At 40.1% G+C, this 16,187-nt stretch overlaps 1 protein-coding gene across 1 annotated transcript; it reads left to right on the top strand.

The window, feature by feature from the left end:
• Positions 1 to 252: 252 nt before the first annotated feature.
• On the top strand, positions 253 to 15,555 carry acss2l (acyl-CoA synthetase short chain family member 2 like). Its single transcript, XM_038717501.1, has 18 exons — positions 253 to 543; positions 700 to 895; positions 3,912 to 4,003; positions 4,435 to 4,538; positions 6,373 to 6,445; positions 6,627 to 6,702; positions 7,356 to 7,440; positions 8,082 to 8,219; positions 8,676 to 8,846; positions 8,971 to 9,104; positions 10,944 to 11,076; positions 11,890 to 11,946; positions 12,256 to 12,336; positions 13,338 to 13,446; positions 13,657 to 13,725; positions 13,975 to 14,151; positions 14,865 to 14,939; positions 15,036 to 15,555. The coding sequence occupies exons 1-18, from the start codon at positions 273 to 275 to the stop codon at positions 15,161 to 15,163; spliced, it is 2,169 nt and encodes a 722-aa protein (XP_038573429.1). The 5' UTR covers positions 253 to 272; the 3' UTR covers positions 15,164 to 15,555.
• The last annotated feature ends 632 nt before the right edge of the window (positions 15,556 to 16,187 follow it).

The following is a 16,187-nucleotide window of genomic DNA, read 5'->3' as shown; positions in this document are numbered from 1 at the left end:
AAAATGTCCTTTCCTCTCTCTCTTTCTTTGTTATTCAGACCCTCCCTGTCAAACGAAATCTCCATGTGCCTGCCTGAATCCCTAGCATTCATCCTGCTACACACCTCCTCCTCCCCCTCCTCCTACTTGCTTGGAAAATAATGCCATAGACAGGCCAGGGAGGGCTGATCCAATGAAAAAGTGGGAGTGCCGCACCATGTGAGCCGATTGGCCGCCCTGGCTCTAAGCAGACTGGTAGAGAGTCTGCAGCTCAGGGATTATTGGTGGGTCTTATGCATGCTGGATTGTGTTGCTTCTGTACTGGAGGCCTTATAGTGTTCTTACCTTACCCAGGAGGATACAGACAGATCAGCAGTGACTCCAGATTAACCCATTTTCTGACCCTCAGATGCTATAGGCCCATCTACATCTGTTCCACAATGGTTGTTCCTGAATCTCATGACAAAATGTACTACCCTCCTGATGACATAAAGAGGGATGCTCATGTGCCTGATTTTAACGCCTATCTGGCACTGTACAGGAAGTCTCTTGAGAATCCAGAAGGTAGGTCAAATGCATCTTCTTCTTTTTTTGTGCAGTACTTGCAGTGTTTGCTTGCATCTCACCTCCGTCTGAACCTGCATGCACACAGTATCTCTTTGTGTTTATCTGCTCTGTCTGCAGCCCGGGACACTGACATAAAGTATCACTTTGTTTCAGCTTTCTGGAAATCGACTGCAGATGAGTTCTTTTGGAAGGAACCAGGAACAGGACCGCTGATGCAGTACAACTTTGATGTGACAAAAGGGAACATTTATGTCAAATGCATGGAAGGGGCCAAAACCAACATGTGCTATAACGTCCTGGACAGGCTTGTGAAGGAGAAGAATCTTGGTGAAAAGGTTGCCTATTACTGGTAAGCTACAACCTCTGTCTGAGATGAATGACAGCTTTGATGGGAAGTACTGCCTGGAGTTATGTCAGTTATTCCAGTCAAAAGCAACTGTTGTGTCCCCTGTGCCGACTCCAGTGCACCAAAGCAAACCTCAGCTAGTACAACACAGTGTCATTGCTTCAGTGTTTCAATCCTCTTAATCAACAGAGCACATTTAACAGGATTTGCTGCAAAATCTTCGCAAATGTCATCTGATTTGGGTAAAACACATTTTCCAGTCTAGAAACAGCAGAAGGTAAAAACCCTGTAAGACTCATAAAAAATCATTTTTGGTGTTTTATTACAGTAAGAGCCTAATGGATCGTTTTCAGTTGCTATATTTTGGATGTAAGCTCATACATCTTCTTACGGAACTTCTTCAAGCTGCTGACTTCCACAAAACTCCTTAAACTACTTTTTAACTTACGGTAACTTGCTGCTTACAGTAAAGCCCCACACCCTAAACGCATGATCATAAAGGCTCTACTTTTGTTGTTCTGACTTTACATTATGGTACATATTTACTCTGTCAACTGAAGAAGCTTAGCAAACAAGAAATTGGTCCAGCACAGCAGGGGTTCAATGGAACTGGGCACAGTGGAGACCAGCCATCACCATCATTAACACTGTTTACACTACATCAAAACACTTACATAATATATCTGCTCAAATGTTTGCACATAATATGAGAAGAATATAGTCTGCCAGCTGTTTTATTACTATGTAATCGAGCAGTGACTAGATGGTGTGGTTTGACCTGTTAAACACCTACATGACTTTAGCTCACACCTTGTCCAAACAGCATTTGCAAATCTCAAAAGGTAGGACACCTCAAAACACATTTAGGAGTCAAATGTGTGTCCTTTTATTTGACTTTGCTTGGTAATGCCTCTAGCCTTTGCATTTATTTTTATTAGGGTCTACTAGATAACACACATACCATTAGATCAATAGATGTTTGCATTTCAAAAGCAGAAAAGTTAAGCTTCAAGAATTAAAAAAATAAACCATTTGGTTTGAATTGTCAGGATTAAATTTACATGGGAAATTAAGAAGGGTCTCAATGCTCAGTGATGACAGGGGTCCCGTGGCTGAAGTGTCACTCTTTGAATAAATACTGTTTTTAACTAAAAGCATACCCATTGTCCATAAGTTTTTCTTTTGCCTTTCAAGTGCTTGTAAGAAATGGTTTCAGCTTCAAGAAAGCTCCGCAACATATTTTCTGTCTCAGTGGGTAAGTGATAGTAGTAAAAAGATAAACATACTGTATCACGGTATTGAATCTTAAGGACCAATTAGAGCGTTAGAGTAGTCGCCATTTGATTTTCCTCAATAACAATATGATAAATATTCAATAAATGTTTGATTTAATTCATTTGAATCACAAACGAATCAGCACTTAATTTTTCTATTAAGATATTTTATTTTGTTGAGGAAAAGCGACTGAAAAAAGATTTAATTAAATTTTCCTCGTGCATATTTGTTGAAAAAATATTTTATCAAAATTGTTTTGAATGTGTGTACCTCAGATTTATTAAGTCTTCCACTGTTTGGCATAAAATGTGATTTGACATTTATTGTGATAATTGATATATATATCGAATGATATGAACTTTCTTTGCTCGATAACATTTTTGGCCATGTCGCCCGGCCCTACCTTAGAGGTAATTTATCAGCTGCTTCTAAAACAGTAGAATACATTTCATAACAAGACAGAATGCAGAAAAAAGTCTAAAGGCTTTGACAAAAATTTTGTGTATTCTCATCTTTGACTGAGAAGGGGAGTCCAGTCTGAGAAAATATCTGCACAATTTAAAAAAATTATTTGACAGATTATGGAGAGATCTGAGAACTGGAGTAATGTACTCAGCTTTCTTTGTTAGATCTTAAGCAGCTGTATTTTGAATGAGCGATAGTTGTCAAAGAGCTTTTTCAGAAAGAGAAAATCCTATTACAGCATTTCAGCCTACCAGAAATAAAGGTGAGGATTAGGTGGTAATAGGCTGTTATTGTCCCGACATGGCCATTAAAATTTAGGTCTGAGGTTTTAGTTTTTAGCAGCAGACAATAACAATTAACACAACTTTCAGACATCTTAAGCACAAAAATAGAAATGCAGTTTCATCCTTTAAATGTTGGTGTTCTTGACACATCCAATCCTTTCTTTGCTCATTTCCAAGACTTGGCCCCTGTGGAGCTTCACATTTGTTTTGGTTTGCTCTGGTACATATTTGCCAATAGACACAAAGTAGTAGTCAAAGACCTTTAAAAGACAATCAAATGTGTGTCTTTTCACATAGTTATACAAATACAGAGCATTTACTTCTGCTAAGTAGCAGACAATATACATATAAAAGCAATTATTAAAATGGTAAACAGAAATAAACTATATTTAATGAAGCAGTGCTAAGGCTGAATTTCAGTGTAAGAGTCTAATAGCTTGGGGGTAAAAGCTGCTCTGCGGTCTGGTGGTGCGGCAGCTGAAACTTCTATATCTGAGATGGTCCAAAATGATCCAGAATTAAACAGAGTTCAGGTTACTTTATCAATAGCATTTGTATTTGTAGAGTTTCATCACTTGTAATAATTTATTTCACCATCATCAGCCTGGCGATAAAGTTGATGTTTTGGCTTCTGTCCCGCACCAGAGGCCTGTCACCATGATGTCTGCTGGTCTGTGAAACTTTGTGCTGCATACTTTTCCAAACAACTGTCCTGACAAACGTCCAAACCCAATATAGACCCAGCAACAACGGGAACAGGTTATCTCCTTTGTGAACTTACAGAGTTCACAGAGGAGAACTCATGTCTGAGAAGTTACTTTAAAAAAAAAATAGTATCTGGAGGGTTTTTGAGTCTATCATGAAAGTATATTAAAAAAATGATTTGCTCCATGTAATCATCACATGCAGACAAAGCTTCATATAATCTCAGACAGGTTTTGCATTACATTAACAGATTTGGGTTGTGTTTCCCCTCTTCTATGTGGTCTCCTCAGGGAGGGGAACTCATCTGATCACCACATGACCATCACCTACCGCCAGCTGCTGAGCCAGGTCTGCCGCTGTGCTAATGTCCTCAAGCAAATGGGTGAGAAACAAAAATCTTACATCTAAAAAATATTACCTAAATATTAGCTGCCTAGTAGCTAAACATAGAGAGGACTTGATCCTTAGAAATCACCTCTAAAGTCAAACCATCTCTCAAAAATGAAATTTACAATAAATGAGTTTTATTGTAAAGTGAGCAGCAGTAGTCTATATGTTTAGTATGCAGATTTATAAGTAAAAGTATAATCTAAAACAATTTTGTGAAATGATGCAGTGATTTGGCACAAAACTCACGAGATATTACTCCGTGCCCAATGATGGAAATACAGCACAGCATCTGGCCCATATCCAACATGTTGAATCCTAAAGCTACATTGCCAATGCTGGTTTGAGTTTAGAAGAAGCCCATATGCGGCCCAGTTGTGATTTGTGTCATCCAAAACCTCCAATCTGCTCATTTCTTTTTTCAAGGTGTAAAAAAGGGAGACAGGGTGTCGATCTACCTTCCCATGATCCCAGAGCTGGTCTACACTATGTTGGCCTGTGCAAGGATAGGCGCTGTTCACTCCATTGTGGTGAGTAACATGATGGATGTTTGGCCTTTGTTTCACCCATTTTGGAGAAGCATAAAGATGTAGCATAATTTAAACATATCTGTTCACATATACAGTAAGTTCCAATCTGTGTAAAGGAAACGTTCTCCTTTTTCAGACAGTGTTTGCTGCTTTGACCCCATTTCTATGAGCAAACATCGCTTAAACCCGGGCTCTTGCTTCTGTTAGAATAGATAATAGATATCAGCTGTTCTCTGTGTGAACCCAGCACTGGCTGCACCTGCACTCAATATATGGGCCAGACATTTACTGGATGTATCCATCTTGGGAAGGCATCAGAGCCAGTGCAATTTTGCAAGCAAGCCAACTCTATTTTAGCTCTTCAATGTTCCCCAACTCTATTTTAGCTCTTCAACGTTCCCCGTCTGTGCAAAGGTTTTTAGCCCTGTTAAAAATATCTCCAGGTTGTTCCTAGGAGGGCTTGTTTCATGACTTGTAAAAGCCTGTTCTTGGCAGACTTAAGTGTAAGTGACTTTGTCTGTGCTTGGTCATTGTACATTTTCCAGCTCTGAGTTTTTGTCATTTTTGATATGTGCATCATATAAGAATCTTTGGGATTGTGCCAGCCTCTTGGATACTCATGTGACTGTTAATGTTAATCATAAATTAGCTTGGCATACAATTCAATCATAGATGGAGTCAGGCTGGACAGCCAACGCCACTCATGCAGTGACATTTTGCTGACTCCAGAGTTGTCAGTGACCTGATTCATAATGCTGTCATCAAGACTGGAACTTTATACTCTGTGAACTATTCACCTTGGCCAGAACACAAGCGTCTGGTCAGGGACTCAGCAAATGACAATCATATTAAAGATTAATTATAAATGTCTGGTTCTTTATGTAAGCTTGAACAAGGTGACTCATCCATACATGGTAACGAGAGGGAACAGCATGTTTGCACAATGTAATGTAATGTTTGCTGAACTGCAGCAATTGTGGCCACAAGTAACAATTAAGGAATAATGCTAAAAGCTAAAATACATTGTACCACTAGCACATGTAGAGTCGTAAAGTCAGTGAACTGACTTAGTAATGTCAGTTACACAGCAATAACCACCCGAAGTCTGCTAACATTAGCTAGCATAAGCCACCACATGCTACTGGTCATACCACACCAAGTAAGGCTGTAGCAACGAGCAAGGGTGCGTTTTAACGCTTATGAATTCAACTTTTCATTTGTGAGACAAACAATGTGTTATTTCTTTTATCATAGCTTATGTAGTCATGCTTAAAATTTAAGTTACAAGTCATATCTGAGCTTATTTTTTTGATTTGTTTAGACACAACATTAAACTTTTAATGTACAATTGGGGTTTATTACAACTTGGGGCTCTTTTTCATAGACCATTATTCCTACTGACAACTTGTTAGCTTAATAGTTTGGACGATAAATCAAAGGCAAATGGTTAAACTATTACCCAAACTATCAACTGTAAACATCCATCACAGTTTAGAAACCTTTGCTGGTTCAAAACTATTTATCATAGTTGTGTTCCCACTTGTTTCCTGTGCAGTGAGGGATTATTACTAGCGTTCTGGTTGCACTCGCTCTCGGTTTTACCTCCAAATAAAGTGGTTTAGATCATTTGGCCTATTTACAGCCTGCCATGTTTCTTGCCTGGTTGAACTTTGCTGTGTCATGCAACAATGTTGCATTGTTCCCAGATCTCAGCAAATACTTTGATGAGTACAATATTATCATTACCAAGAGAAATGATGGACAAAACTAGACAGTAAGACCCAACATCTCCTCCTTTCATGTTTCTTCCTCTTCTTCCTCTTTGCATGTTCAGTTTGCAGGTTTTTCCTCCGAGTCTTTGTGTGAGAGGATTATGGATGCTCAGAGCAGCGTCCTGGTGACAGCAGGTAGGTCTGGCAGCACCAGGATGTGATGTGTGGTTAGCTCTCAGGCTGTAAAGATAGTTGTTAGAGTTGTAAAGTGACTCAGTGTTTATATATATATACCTTCTCCCTGCTGGTTCACACACTTCATCATCTGTTTCTACCCGCCCCTTACTCCCCCCCTCAATCCCTTTGTAACATGCAGATGGTGTTTATAGAGGAGAGAAGCTGATCAACCTGAAACAGATTGTGGCCGAGGCGCTGGAGAAGTGTAGGGAAAAGTAGGTCCGGCTGACAAAGCCAGCAGTTTCTCTGTTCTCAGCAACCGCCCTTATTTACTCTAGCTGCTGGTAATGGGTCTCAGCCTCTGGCATATGAGTCACTGGACACACACACACACGGCAAAGCTGTTATCAGGGATGTTGAGGAAACACACTTCCTGGTTTCCACAATGCTTAGTTGCCGGGCAACATGGGGAGCTCAGATTCATCAGGGAAGCCCAAGCTGCCTCCCCCGGTGGCAACACTGGGAGAGATGTGAGCTGAGAAACATAGCATGCTGGAAATGGTTATCTGGTTTAGTGGTATAATTTATAAAAAAAACATATAGTGATATTGTCAGTTATATCGATGCCTTTTGTCAAAACTAAATTAGAATTCAACATTTTCCACACAAAACTGTTTAATCTAAATTATATTTATTATTAACTTAATGTTATATTGTGTATTTTTTCCCCCTTTTTCCCATTTTTTTCTGATTGTAAAGCCCTCTGAGACAAATATTTTGTCTATATAATGAAGTTGACATGTGCAGTTGAAAAATATGAAACAAAAGATGAGATGGAGAAAAAAGTAATACCCCTACATTGAAATTTTCACATGAGATGCCTGCACTGTACTGCCTCTCACCCCCTTTCTTTTTTACTTCTTCACAGAGCCTCAGCCAGTGTCACTAAATGCCTTGTCGTCAAGCACCAAGCACTGAGGACAAAAAGCGGAGCTGCATGCAACAAACTACAGGTAGATATGTTTTTTTCCTTTTTTTATTACCAAATGTGTTGGTTTACAGCTGTATTCTTCAAGCCAAGCTGTGACAGCAAGGGTGGCATTATCTGTAAGGAGTAGGGTGACATAATTGTTGAGATAAAGATGTGAAACTCAATAACCTACAGTGGCACATACTGCGCAGTTCCAAAGCTCTAATCAGCAACCAAAATCATCATCTACATCTCCAAAACTTTGTGATTTTTTTAAAATTGAAGTAAGTTTTCTCTGGGGTTTTTTTCTTTTTCTGGTTTCACAAGACTAAAATGCTAGCTAACTACTCGCTAATATTAGAATAGATAGCTTGATGACAAATTAATGTCATAGTGAAAGTTTTACACACTAATTTAAGTATGTACAGTAGGGCTAAAATATATTGAGAATTCAGATTGTAATAAACACTTCATTGCTCGCATCTGAGGCTTAAACAACAACAAAAAAAACCACGTTCTCTTCCAATTTAGGATTCAGAATATGCCTCCAAAGGGGCCCAGTAAATTATAGTCATTCCAAATTTTACATGGTGCGTTGCTGCCTTTTGCTTTTGGAACATGATGTGATTAGTAATGAGGGGCTTTATGTGTTGCATCTGTTCCCTGTTGCTGTGGTGTGTTCAGACCCCCTGGGACGCAAAGTGTGATGTGTGGTGGGATGAGGCGATGAGAGACTCTCCTGAAGAGTGTGAACCCGAGTGGCTGGACGCTGAGGACCCACTGTTTATCCTTTACACCAGCGGCTCCACCGGCAAACCCAAGGTGAGACACAGGTGTATGTAAAAAGCAGTTTTATAGTGGGGGGGGGGGGGCACGCTGCTCATTTTCTATTTTCTCCTTGTAAATTCTCTGGGAAAATACATGTTTTAAATCACAGCGACTTTTTCCTTCTCAGATAAGCCTGTAATGGTGTTAACCTTGCTGGAATTTACATAATACTCTGTCTGATGTGAAAAAGTGAATATTGATGGTTTTCTCATTGCTAAGAGCCATAAAAGCCACCCTAGAAAGTTGAAAGCACCACAATTGCATTTGTGTTTTGTGTTATTATAACACAACACATGGGTATCAGAGCATCAGATGGTATAAAATAATCTCTCTGTCTGAAACACACACCTGAATACACATGCAGCGTCGAGAGCCCCTTTTTGCTGCCTGCTGACTTTGTGTTGACCAATTATTTCCTCATTCACGCTACTGTCCTTGTGTATGGTACAGGGAGTTCTCCACACTGTTGCCGGGTACCTGCTATACACTTCGCTGACCTTCAAGTATGTTTTTGACCATCACCATGACGACGTGTACTGGTGCACCGCCGACATCGGCTGGATCACAGGCCACTCCTACATCACCTACGGCCCCCTTGCGAACGGTGCAACAAGTGTCCTGGTGAGTTTGAAAATGGCATTAGAAGACACATTTAGCGTAAATGCCTCTAATAGCAGCTGAAAACCAAACAGCGGTAGTGTTTGTCATTCTTCTTGAAAGATGCATGTGTGTGCCTTTCCTACAGTTTGAAGGTATTCCAGTCCACCCTCATGTCGGCCGGTTCTGGGAGATCATTGAGAAGTACAAAGTCACCAAGTTCTACACAGCTCCTACAGCCATCCGCCTGCTGATGAAGTATGGACGGGAACCGCTGCAGAAGTAAGAGCTGGCGTCCTCTGAATGTCACAGCAGGTCAGAAAATAAGAACATATTTTCCAGAAGCAGAAGGAGTTTGACTTTCAAAACACAGCTTGACATGATAGGTAGTCAGAGTGAATTTTTGCAACAACAAAAAAAAAAATCCCGGCTTTCATATGGAAATTTCCACCTTTAATTTTAAAAGACCTCCTCCTCTCTTCTCACTTCATATGTAACAGACTCCTCAGTGGTGAGGGGGATAAACAAAACTATATGAATAATGATGTGTGATACTCTGTATGAAGATGCCTTTTCTTTCAACTCAGTATGTGCCAAAAAAAGATGCCAGGAACCTCAATTTCTTAGTCAGTCAACACTCCAAAGATAAGAAGCAGAAACCATCTGCACCTCATCTTATGACCTTCACAATGGAAGTAGAGGATGTATCGCCCCTTGACTGACTATTTTTGATAACCAGTCAGAATTTTCATCAGCTTGTCAGTGCAACACTACAACTTTCACACAAACTACCACAAACAGACACTGATTGCATTTCCCAAATATCAAACTAGTGCGTTATTTCAAAACAGCAACACTAAACATGTGAAGGAGCGATAATAATATAATAGTTAGTTGTCAGCAGTGGCAGACTCAGGCTGTTTGAGGGGCAGGGCAAAATATAAAGGGCCCCAGCCGTATGCGTTGGGGCACCAGCAAGCAGGGAAATAACAAAAAACACAACAGGGGCACTATCATGAGGGCACATTGTCTTGCACGTAGGCAAACCCATTTTCCAGTGTGTAGGGCAGCCTATATGGCACAGTATTGCATTTTCTCCACTGAAAAGGCACACTAGGGGTCACATTAGGTGACGTTTGACTTAACGTGATGCATGCTGGACTTAACATAATACAGGTTAAAAATGTTGTCCGACTTTCACAGCGCTGCAAAACCTTACCATGTCCCATGACATTAAAACCTTGCGGGAGCCAAGTGACCGCAGTTGATCTCCTCCTTCTGGCAGCTCACTTGTTATATATGGTCACCATTTACACTATAGTTTTCAATTCCAACAAGAAAGCTCACAAACAGTTTAGTTCAGGAGTATTATTGTAAAAGAAGTAATGCCCTTGTAGGTCATATTTTTACAGTAGCCTAGGTATATTCTCAAGTCTATGGTTCTCAATGACAAAAGAAATTTAAAAAAGTGTTAATCTGCAGGTATTCCATGTGTGACTGCATTGATTTCATTTACAATAAAAAAGGCAAATGCCGCGAGATAAGCCATTGTTCTAAACTCACGCACTATCCGAGAAGTTGAATGTTTCCGATTTGACGGCAGTGTTTTTATGCCCCCGCCCTGCAGTCGCTGGCAGCTCATATTTGCCTATCAAGTCAGCAAAAATCACCTGCAGTCATCTCAAACACACCTATTGTTTTGCACATTGGACCAGCGTAGAGGGCACCTTTGCAGTGGTTTTTCAAACATGAGTCCACCAGTGGTTGTCAGAATAAAACATTTTGCTTTGATGCATCTTTTTGTACGAAATGTAGCAAATCACTAATTTGAAGTATGGTAGATATGGCATAAAGTGGAAGTCGCGTGATATAATTAGCATCCCAGATTATTATTTAACTTTATTCAAACAGTTAGTTGCATCAAGATCTATTTTTTTCACAAGAGACCTGAGAACAACATTCATAGTCAGACAACCACACAAGCAGCATATAAGAACGACACATACGTGGCCAGACAACCAACAATCCATACAAGAGTAAATACAGAGAATAACAAGAGTCATCAAAAACTAGAGCAGTGATCAGTACCACATAATGATGCAAAACATCTGCCTCTGCCAGGTATGACCTCTCCAGCCTGAGGATTCTGGGTACTGTTGGTGAGCCGATCAACCCAGAGGCGTGGCAGTGGTACCACGAGGCCGTCGGTCAGGGCAGATGTCCCGTGGTCGACACTTTCTGGCAGACAGAAACTGTAAGCACCTGCATTTAACATATACCTCAGCTGGTATTAAGATATATTTTAGATTGCTGTTTGGAAGAGTTTCAATCCATTTGCTGTTTACTTCAGAAACATTTAAAATGACAGCAAACATGATTTAGTACACATTTCATTCTATATATATACATATATATGTGCTATATATATATGTTGTTGTTGATGTTACTGAAAATGTCAAATAAGGATGTTTTTCTCATGATCTGAGGACTGTATGGGCGATTCAGTTAGATGCAGATAAAATCAATCACGACCGTGGGAAACCAGCAAAGCCTTGTGTTGTAGGCTGCTATGACAACACACAAACATAACACACAGTGAAAAGCTAACAAAGGAATTTCACAGATATAAATTGTAGCCTATATTACACCAGGATGACCCGACAACAGCTGGAAACACTGTCAGGCTGCTGCATCAAGTTCAACCCAACCAAATGAAAAGTTTTTTTTGCTGACAAATTATTAATAACTCAAATATCAATCCACAAATGCAAGCCAAAACTGACAAACAAGTTCTACATTGCACCTATTACATGTGCCCTCCAACAGCTGTGTGTGTGTACACATGTGACCAAACTGACCAAAACAGGCTTAAAACCCTGCATCTGAACCAGGAAATAACTATAAATAAAATAACATTTAGGAAAAGAAACAAAATAGAAGAAACATAGATTTACAGCAACTTGTGACATTCCTAGCAGTTGATGTCAGGGCAACGTAGATAATCAACACCTATTATGCTACAAATTCACTTCAACTTTGAGTTTTCTGTGCCTTTATTTCTCTACAGGGAGGTCATGTTTTGACTCCTCTGCCTGCTGCCACACCGCTAAAACCAGGTTCTGCTGTAAGTGACAACATCTCCTTCAACACCGGTTATTTCATACATTTTTATGTAAATCTGAAACACACCCATATATCTTCCAGTGCGGTTCACCAATAAAAATCACGCTGATAAGGAAGGGTTGGACCTCTGTATGTGAGAATAGATCCATCAGTGTTACTACAGCACAGCACTTTTTCATATAGATTTCATATTTTCCATTTGTAGATTATGATCCAGGTTCTGATCTGAAAGCAATGTTGTAGCCAAACAGGAGCTGTTTTAATGAAAGAATGCAGTTATCTCACACTAAATCCACATCTCATATTTCAGACCTTTCCTTTCTTCGGGGTAGAGCTCGCAATCCTCAACGAACACGGAGAGGAATTGGAAGGCGAGGCTGAGGGTTATCTCGTAAGTTCCAATTCAATTCAATTACATACAACTTTATTTATCCCTGTTACAGCAATTGTAAGCAGCAGTTTGCCACTTGCTCGCCACCCAGATCAACAGATACACACAGTAGAAAGAAAGGGGGGAAACAATTCTTCAATAAGAAAACACATTCAAAGGCTGTACGCTCAAACAACTTGTCATAAATACATTAATAAATAACTGTAAACGATAAGTTCACCTCATACCTTAATATATTATTGTCTAGTCAACCATTAGTTTTGTTGCCTGAATATACTATTTAATTCTTGTTTCTGCTGCTTCCTGGCTTCATTTTTCTTTGCACTTTGCACTTTAAAAAACTGTTTTACTACTAGTATTAATTTGTGTTTTATTTGCTTATTTAACTAACATGGACTGCATCACATAGGGGTGGTGCAGTGGTTAGCACTGTCGCCTCACAGCAAGAAGGGCGTGGGTTCAAACCCCGGTTCTCTCCAACTTCCTTGGTGACCCTAAATTGTCCTTAGGTGTGAGTGTGAGTGGTTGTTTGTCTGTGTGTGGCCCTGTGATGGGCTGGTGACCTGTCCAGGGTGTACCCCGCCTTTCGCCCAATGCCAGCTGGGATTGGCTCCCGCGACCCTGTACGCAGGGTAAGCTGTTGACGATGGATGGATGGAACTTTTCATGTTATTGTATTGTCATTTTTTTTTTATTTGCCTAATTTCATGTAATTGTAGTTTTGTTTAATTGTGATTTCCCAATGTATAGGAATTTGTAATTTTGTTTAAAAAAGTATAAATAAAATTTATTCTTAATTCAAGTCAACTTTATTTATATAGCCAAACATCACAGATTAGAAATTTGCCTCAAGGGGTTTTACAATTTGTACAGCAAGCAACACCCTCTATCCTCAGACTCTCGATTCTGATAAGGAAACAATTATTGACTTAACTGGTATCAATAGTAGCAGTAGTAGCAGTGACACCTCTCTCACATGTATGATCTGTGTTTTCTTACAGGTATTCAGGAGGCCCTGGCCTGGCATAATGCGCACTGTGTACAGAAACCACGAACGCTTTGAGAACACCTACTTCAAGAAATTCCCGGGCTTCTATGTAACTGGTGATGGTAAGCCACAAAAACTACACTACATTTACACTCTGACTCTTGCAAAACGAATCACAAAATACTGCCACACAGATTGTATGTCATAAGAGTCTAAGCACCAAACATGGACATCTGGATTTCTCTCTAAATACAAACAGCCTCTTGAGGGAGAGAAAAAGATGCTGTAAAAACTCTTTTGGGGGTTATGCAACATGATTTCTCCCCTCTCAGGCTGCAGGCGGGATAAAGACGGCTATTACTGGATCACAGGAAGAATGGACGACATGCTGAATGTGTCAGGTACTGCGAGGTGTTCATTTCTGATAACTGCTCCTTCTCAGAACCTTTACAAAAGAGCTATTACAACACCAAACTTTGTTATTTTTACTCTGTTGTGGAAAATTATTACAATAACTTAAAATGGTCTTAGATAAAACATCTTGTAGCCTTTTGAGATGATTTTCTCATTTTTCTCTCCAGAAACTTTACTCACCTCTTATATGTTTATTTTATGTCACTCATGACTTTGTATTTTTTTGGGTCTTTCAGGCCACCTGATGAGCACAGCGGAGGTGGAGGCAGCTCTGACGGAGCACCCGGCTGTGGCGGAGGCTGCGGTGGTGAGTCGGCCTCACAAGGTGAAGGGCGAGTGTCTCTACTGCTTCGTCACCCTCAAAGACAGCAGGGAGTTCAACTGCACACTGGTGGAGGAGCTGAAGAGACTGGGTGAGGCTCCCACACAGGGGGTTTACTTGAGGGTTAAAGGAAAAACCCACTCAAATTTATGTAAATTTTGATTTTAAATAGTATTATTGGCTAGTGTTATCTGTTTTTGTCTCCATTCATTGTGGAACAAATGTGAGATCCATAAGTACATCATATCAAATGAAAAAAAATGTTAAATGGTTATAAACAATAGCTATTGGTTCATTTTCCCTTTAAGTTGTATTTTCTTATTCTCAAAAAGTATAACACTATGATAATATTTTAGGCCTTTATTGTTTTCTCATTTCTCTCTCTCTCTTGCTTAATTTTTTATTCTGTTTTTGTTTCATGTATCTTTTTAACTTTGGGTATGTATATACAGTACTGTGGTTGGGATGTTTTTGATAAGATAACATAGGATGAAACTTTATTCATCCCAAGAGGGAAATGCTAGTATCAGAATATCACTTTGTTGCATTTGCAACCTACAGTTTATATTATAGTGTCTATAGTATATTTATATGTGAATTATTTGTATCTCTCTCTTGTAACATTAAGCAATAAAAACATTTTTGGAAAAAAATATAGCCGACATGCCCATCCAACATCTTTGAATGAAAGCAGTCAATTTGGGGAATTTTGACTGGGACATATGTATAAATAATGTCTAAATAAGTCCACTTAAGGCACAAGCTTTATTCTGCAATGTTTCCTTTTCTGTATTTTTTTTTCAGTGAGAGAGAAAATTGGACCAATCGCCACGCCGGACTTCATCCAAAATGCTCCAGCACTCCCAAAAACTCGCTCAGGTAACAGCTCAACACCTCTTTAAACCAACATCCTCCTCCTCTACTCTCCCCCTCAGCACCATCCTTCTCCTCTTCCTCTGATTTCGCTTCATTTAGGGAAGATCATGAGGCGAATCCTCCGGCAGATCGCACGCAACGAGAAGGATCTGGGCGACCTTTCGACCCTGGCCGACCCGATGGTGGTGGAAGTGCTGTTCAGCCAGAGATGTGAAGCTGCTGCCTGAACACACACCTCACACCTTTCTTTCTTCTTGCTATGCAGCGGTACGGATGATCACAAACTGCTGGTTCTGGATCAGCGTCTGGGTGTTTGTGTGCACTCTTTGGGACTGAATGAAGGGGCTGGGATCAGAAAAATTATACCGCTGACACTGAGACATTTAAAATGGTTATGTGGAGAAAAAGATAATAGAAAACAAGTGAAAAAGTCAAATCAAATGTCATTAGTGCCATTTGGTGCCATATGATACGTCTTTTAGTTCCATGTCTCATCGTAATTCTTGAAACAGAAAAGTCAGCTTTGCACAGCTTGTTTTTGACTGACGACTGATGTATATTTTTAATATGTGATAGGCTACATTTCCATGACCCGGGAATAAAGTGTTTAATCTGTTTGTTCCCTTTGTCCTTTTATTTTATACTCAGCAGCTGATTGACGCCCTCATGTGGTAGGAATCATACTCTACAACTGCTATCTGATGGTTTGCTGTAAAGAGCCTTTTTACTCCCCTGCCAAGGTTTTCTACCGTTTGTAGTTTAATGATGCACGGAGCGCAGACACACACACACGCACAGCTTTGATGATGTGAAGTGCAGCAGGGAGCCTCGATTATGGGGGGACAGAAAGATCGAGGGGTGGAGGGAAGAAGAACAGAGAGGGCTGTTTCATCTTAAGTGCACTCGGTTCTTTGGAAATTACAAGCATCAGTGGTCTTAAAGGAAGAGAAAAAAAAGAACAATAAAGTGTTATTTTGGGGGATTACATTGCAGCAGGTTGTTATGAAAGTAGCTCGGAGGGACTGCTCTCTCATCTTACTGTTAATGTTGGGTCATGTTCAGTCTGTGGACTTCCTTTGTTGTCTCCTTTACACCACTCTATGTCACATGCATGCAGCGATGTGTGTGTGTGTGTGTGTGTGTGTGCATGCGTATATGCGCGTGTATGCGTGTAGGAGGGAGGACAAGGAGAAAAGAGCCCAGAAACACAGTGATAGGCAATATTACATCATCACCCCCAGTAGCAGAGGA

The sequence above is a fragment of the Micropterus salmoides genome, unplaced genomic scaffold (genome assembly GCF_014851395.1).
Source record: "Micropterus salmoides isolate LMB-PRFRI ecotype aquatic unplaced genomic scaffold, ASM1485139v1 Ms_hic_scaffold_14, whole genome shotgun sequence".
Lineage (NCBI taxonomy): Eukaryota > Metazoa > Chordata > Actinopteri > Centrarchiformes > Centrarchidae > Micropterus > Micropterus salmoides.
The sequence above is the reverse complement of the archived record's forward strand: the minus strand, read 5'-3'. Positions and strand labels throughout refer to the sequence as shown.

Excerpts from the sequence above, each read along its gene's own strand:
- acss2l (XM_038717501.1), top strand. The coding sequence starts at position 273 with ATGCATGCTGGATTGTGTTGCTTCTGTACTGGAGGCCTTATAGTGTTC. Across the intron at positions 4,539-6,372 it reads GCGCTGTTCACTCCATTGTG|TTTGCAGGTTTTTCCTCCGA; the intron begins GTGAGTAACATG and ends TTGCATGTTCAG. Across the intron at positions 11,947-12,255 it reads CGCTAAAACCAGGTTCTGCT|ACCTTTCCTTTCTTCGGGGT; the intron begins GTAAGTGACAAC and ends CTCATATTTCAG.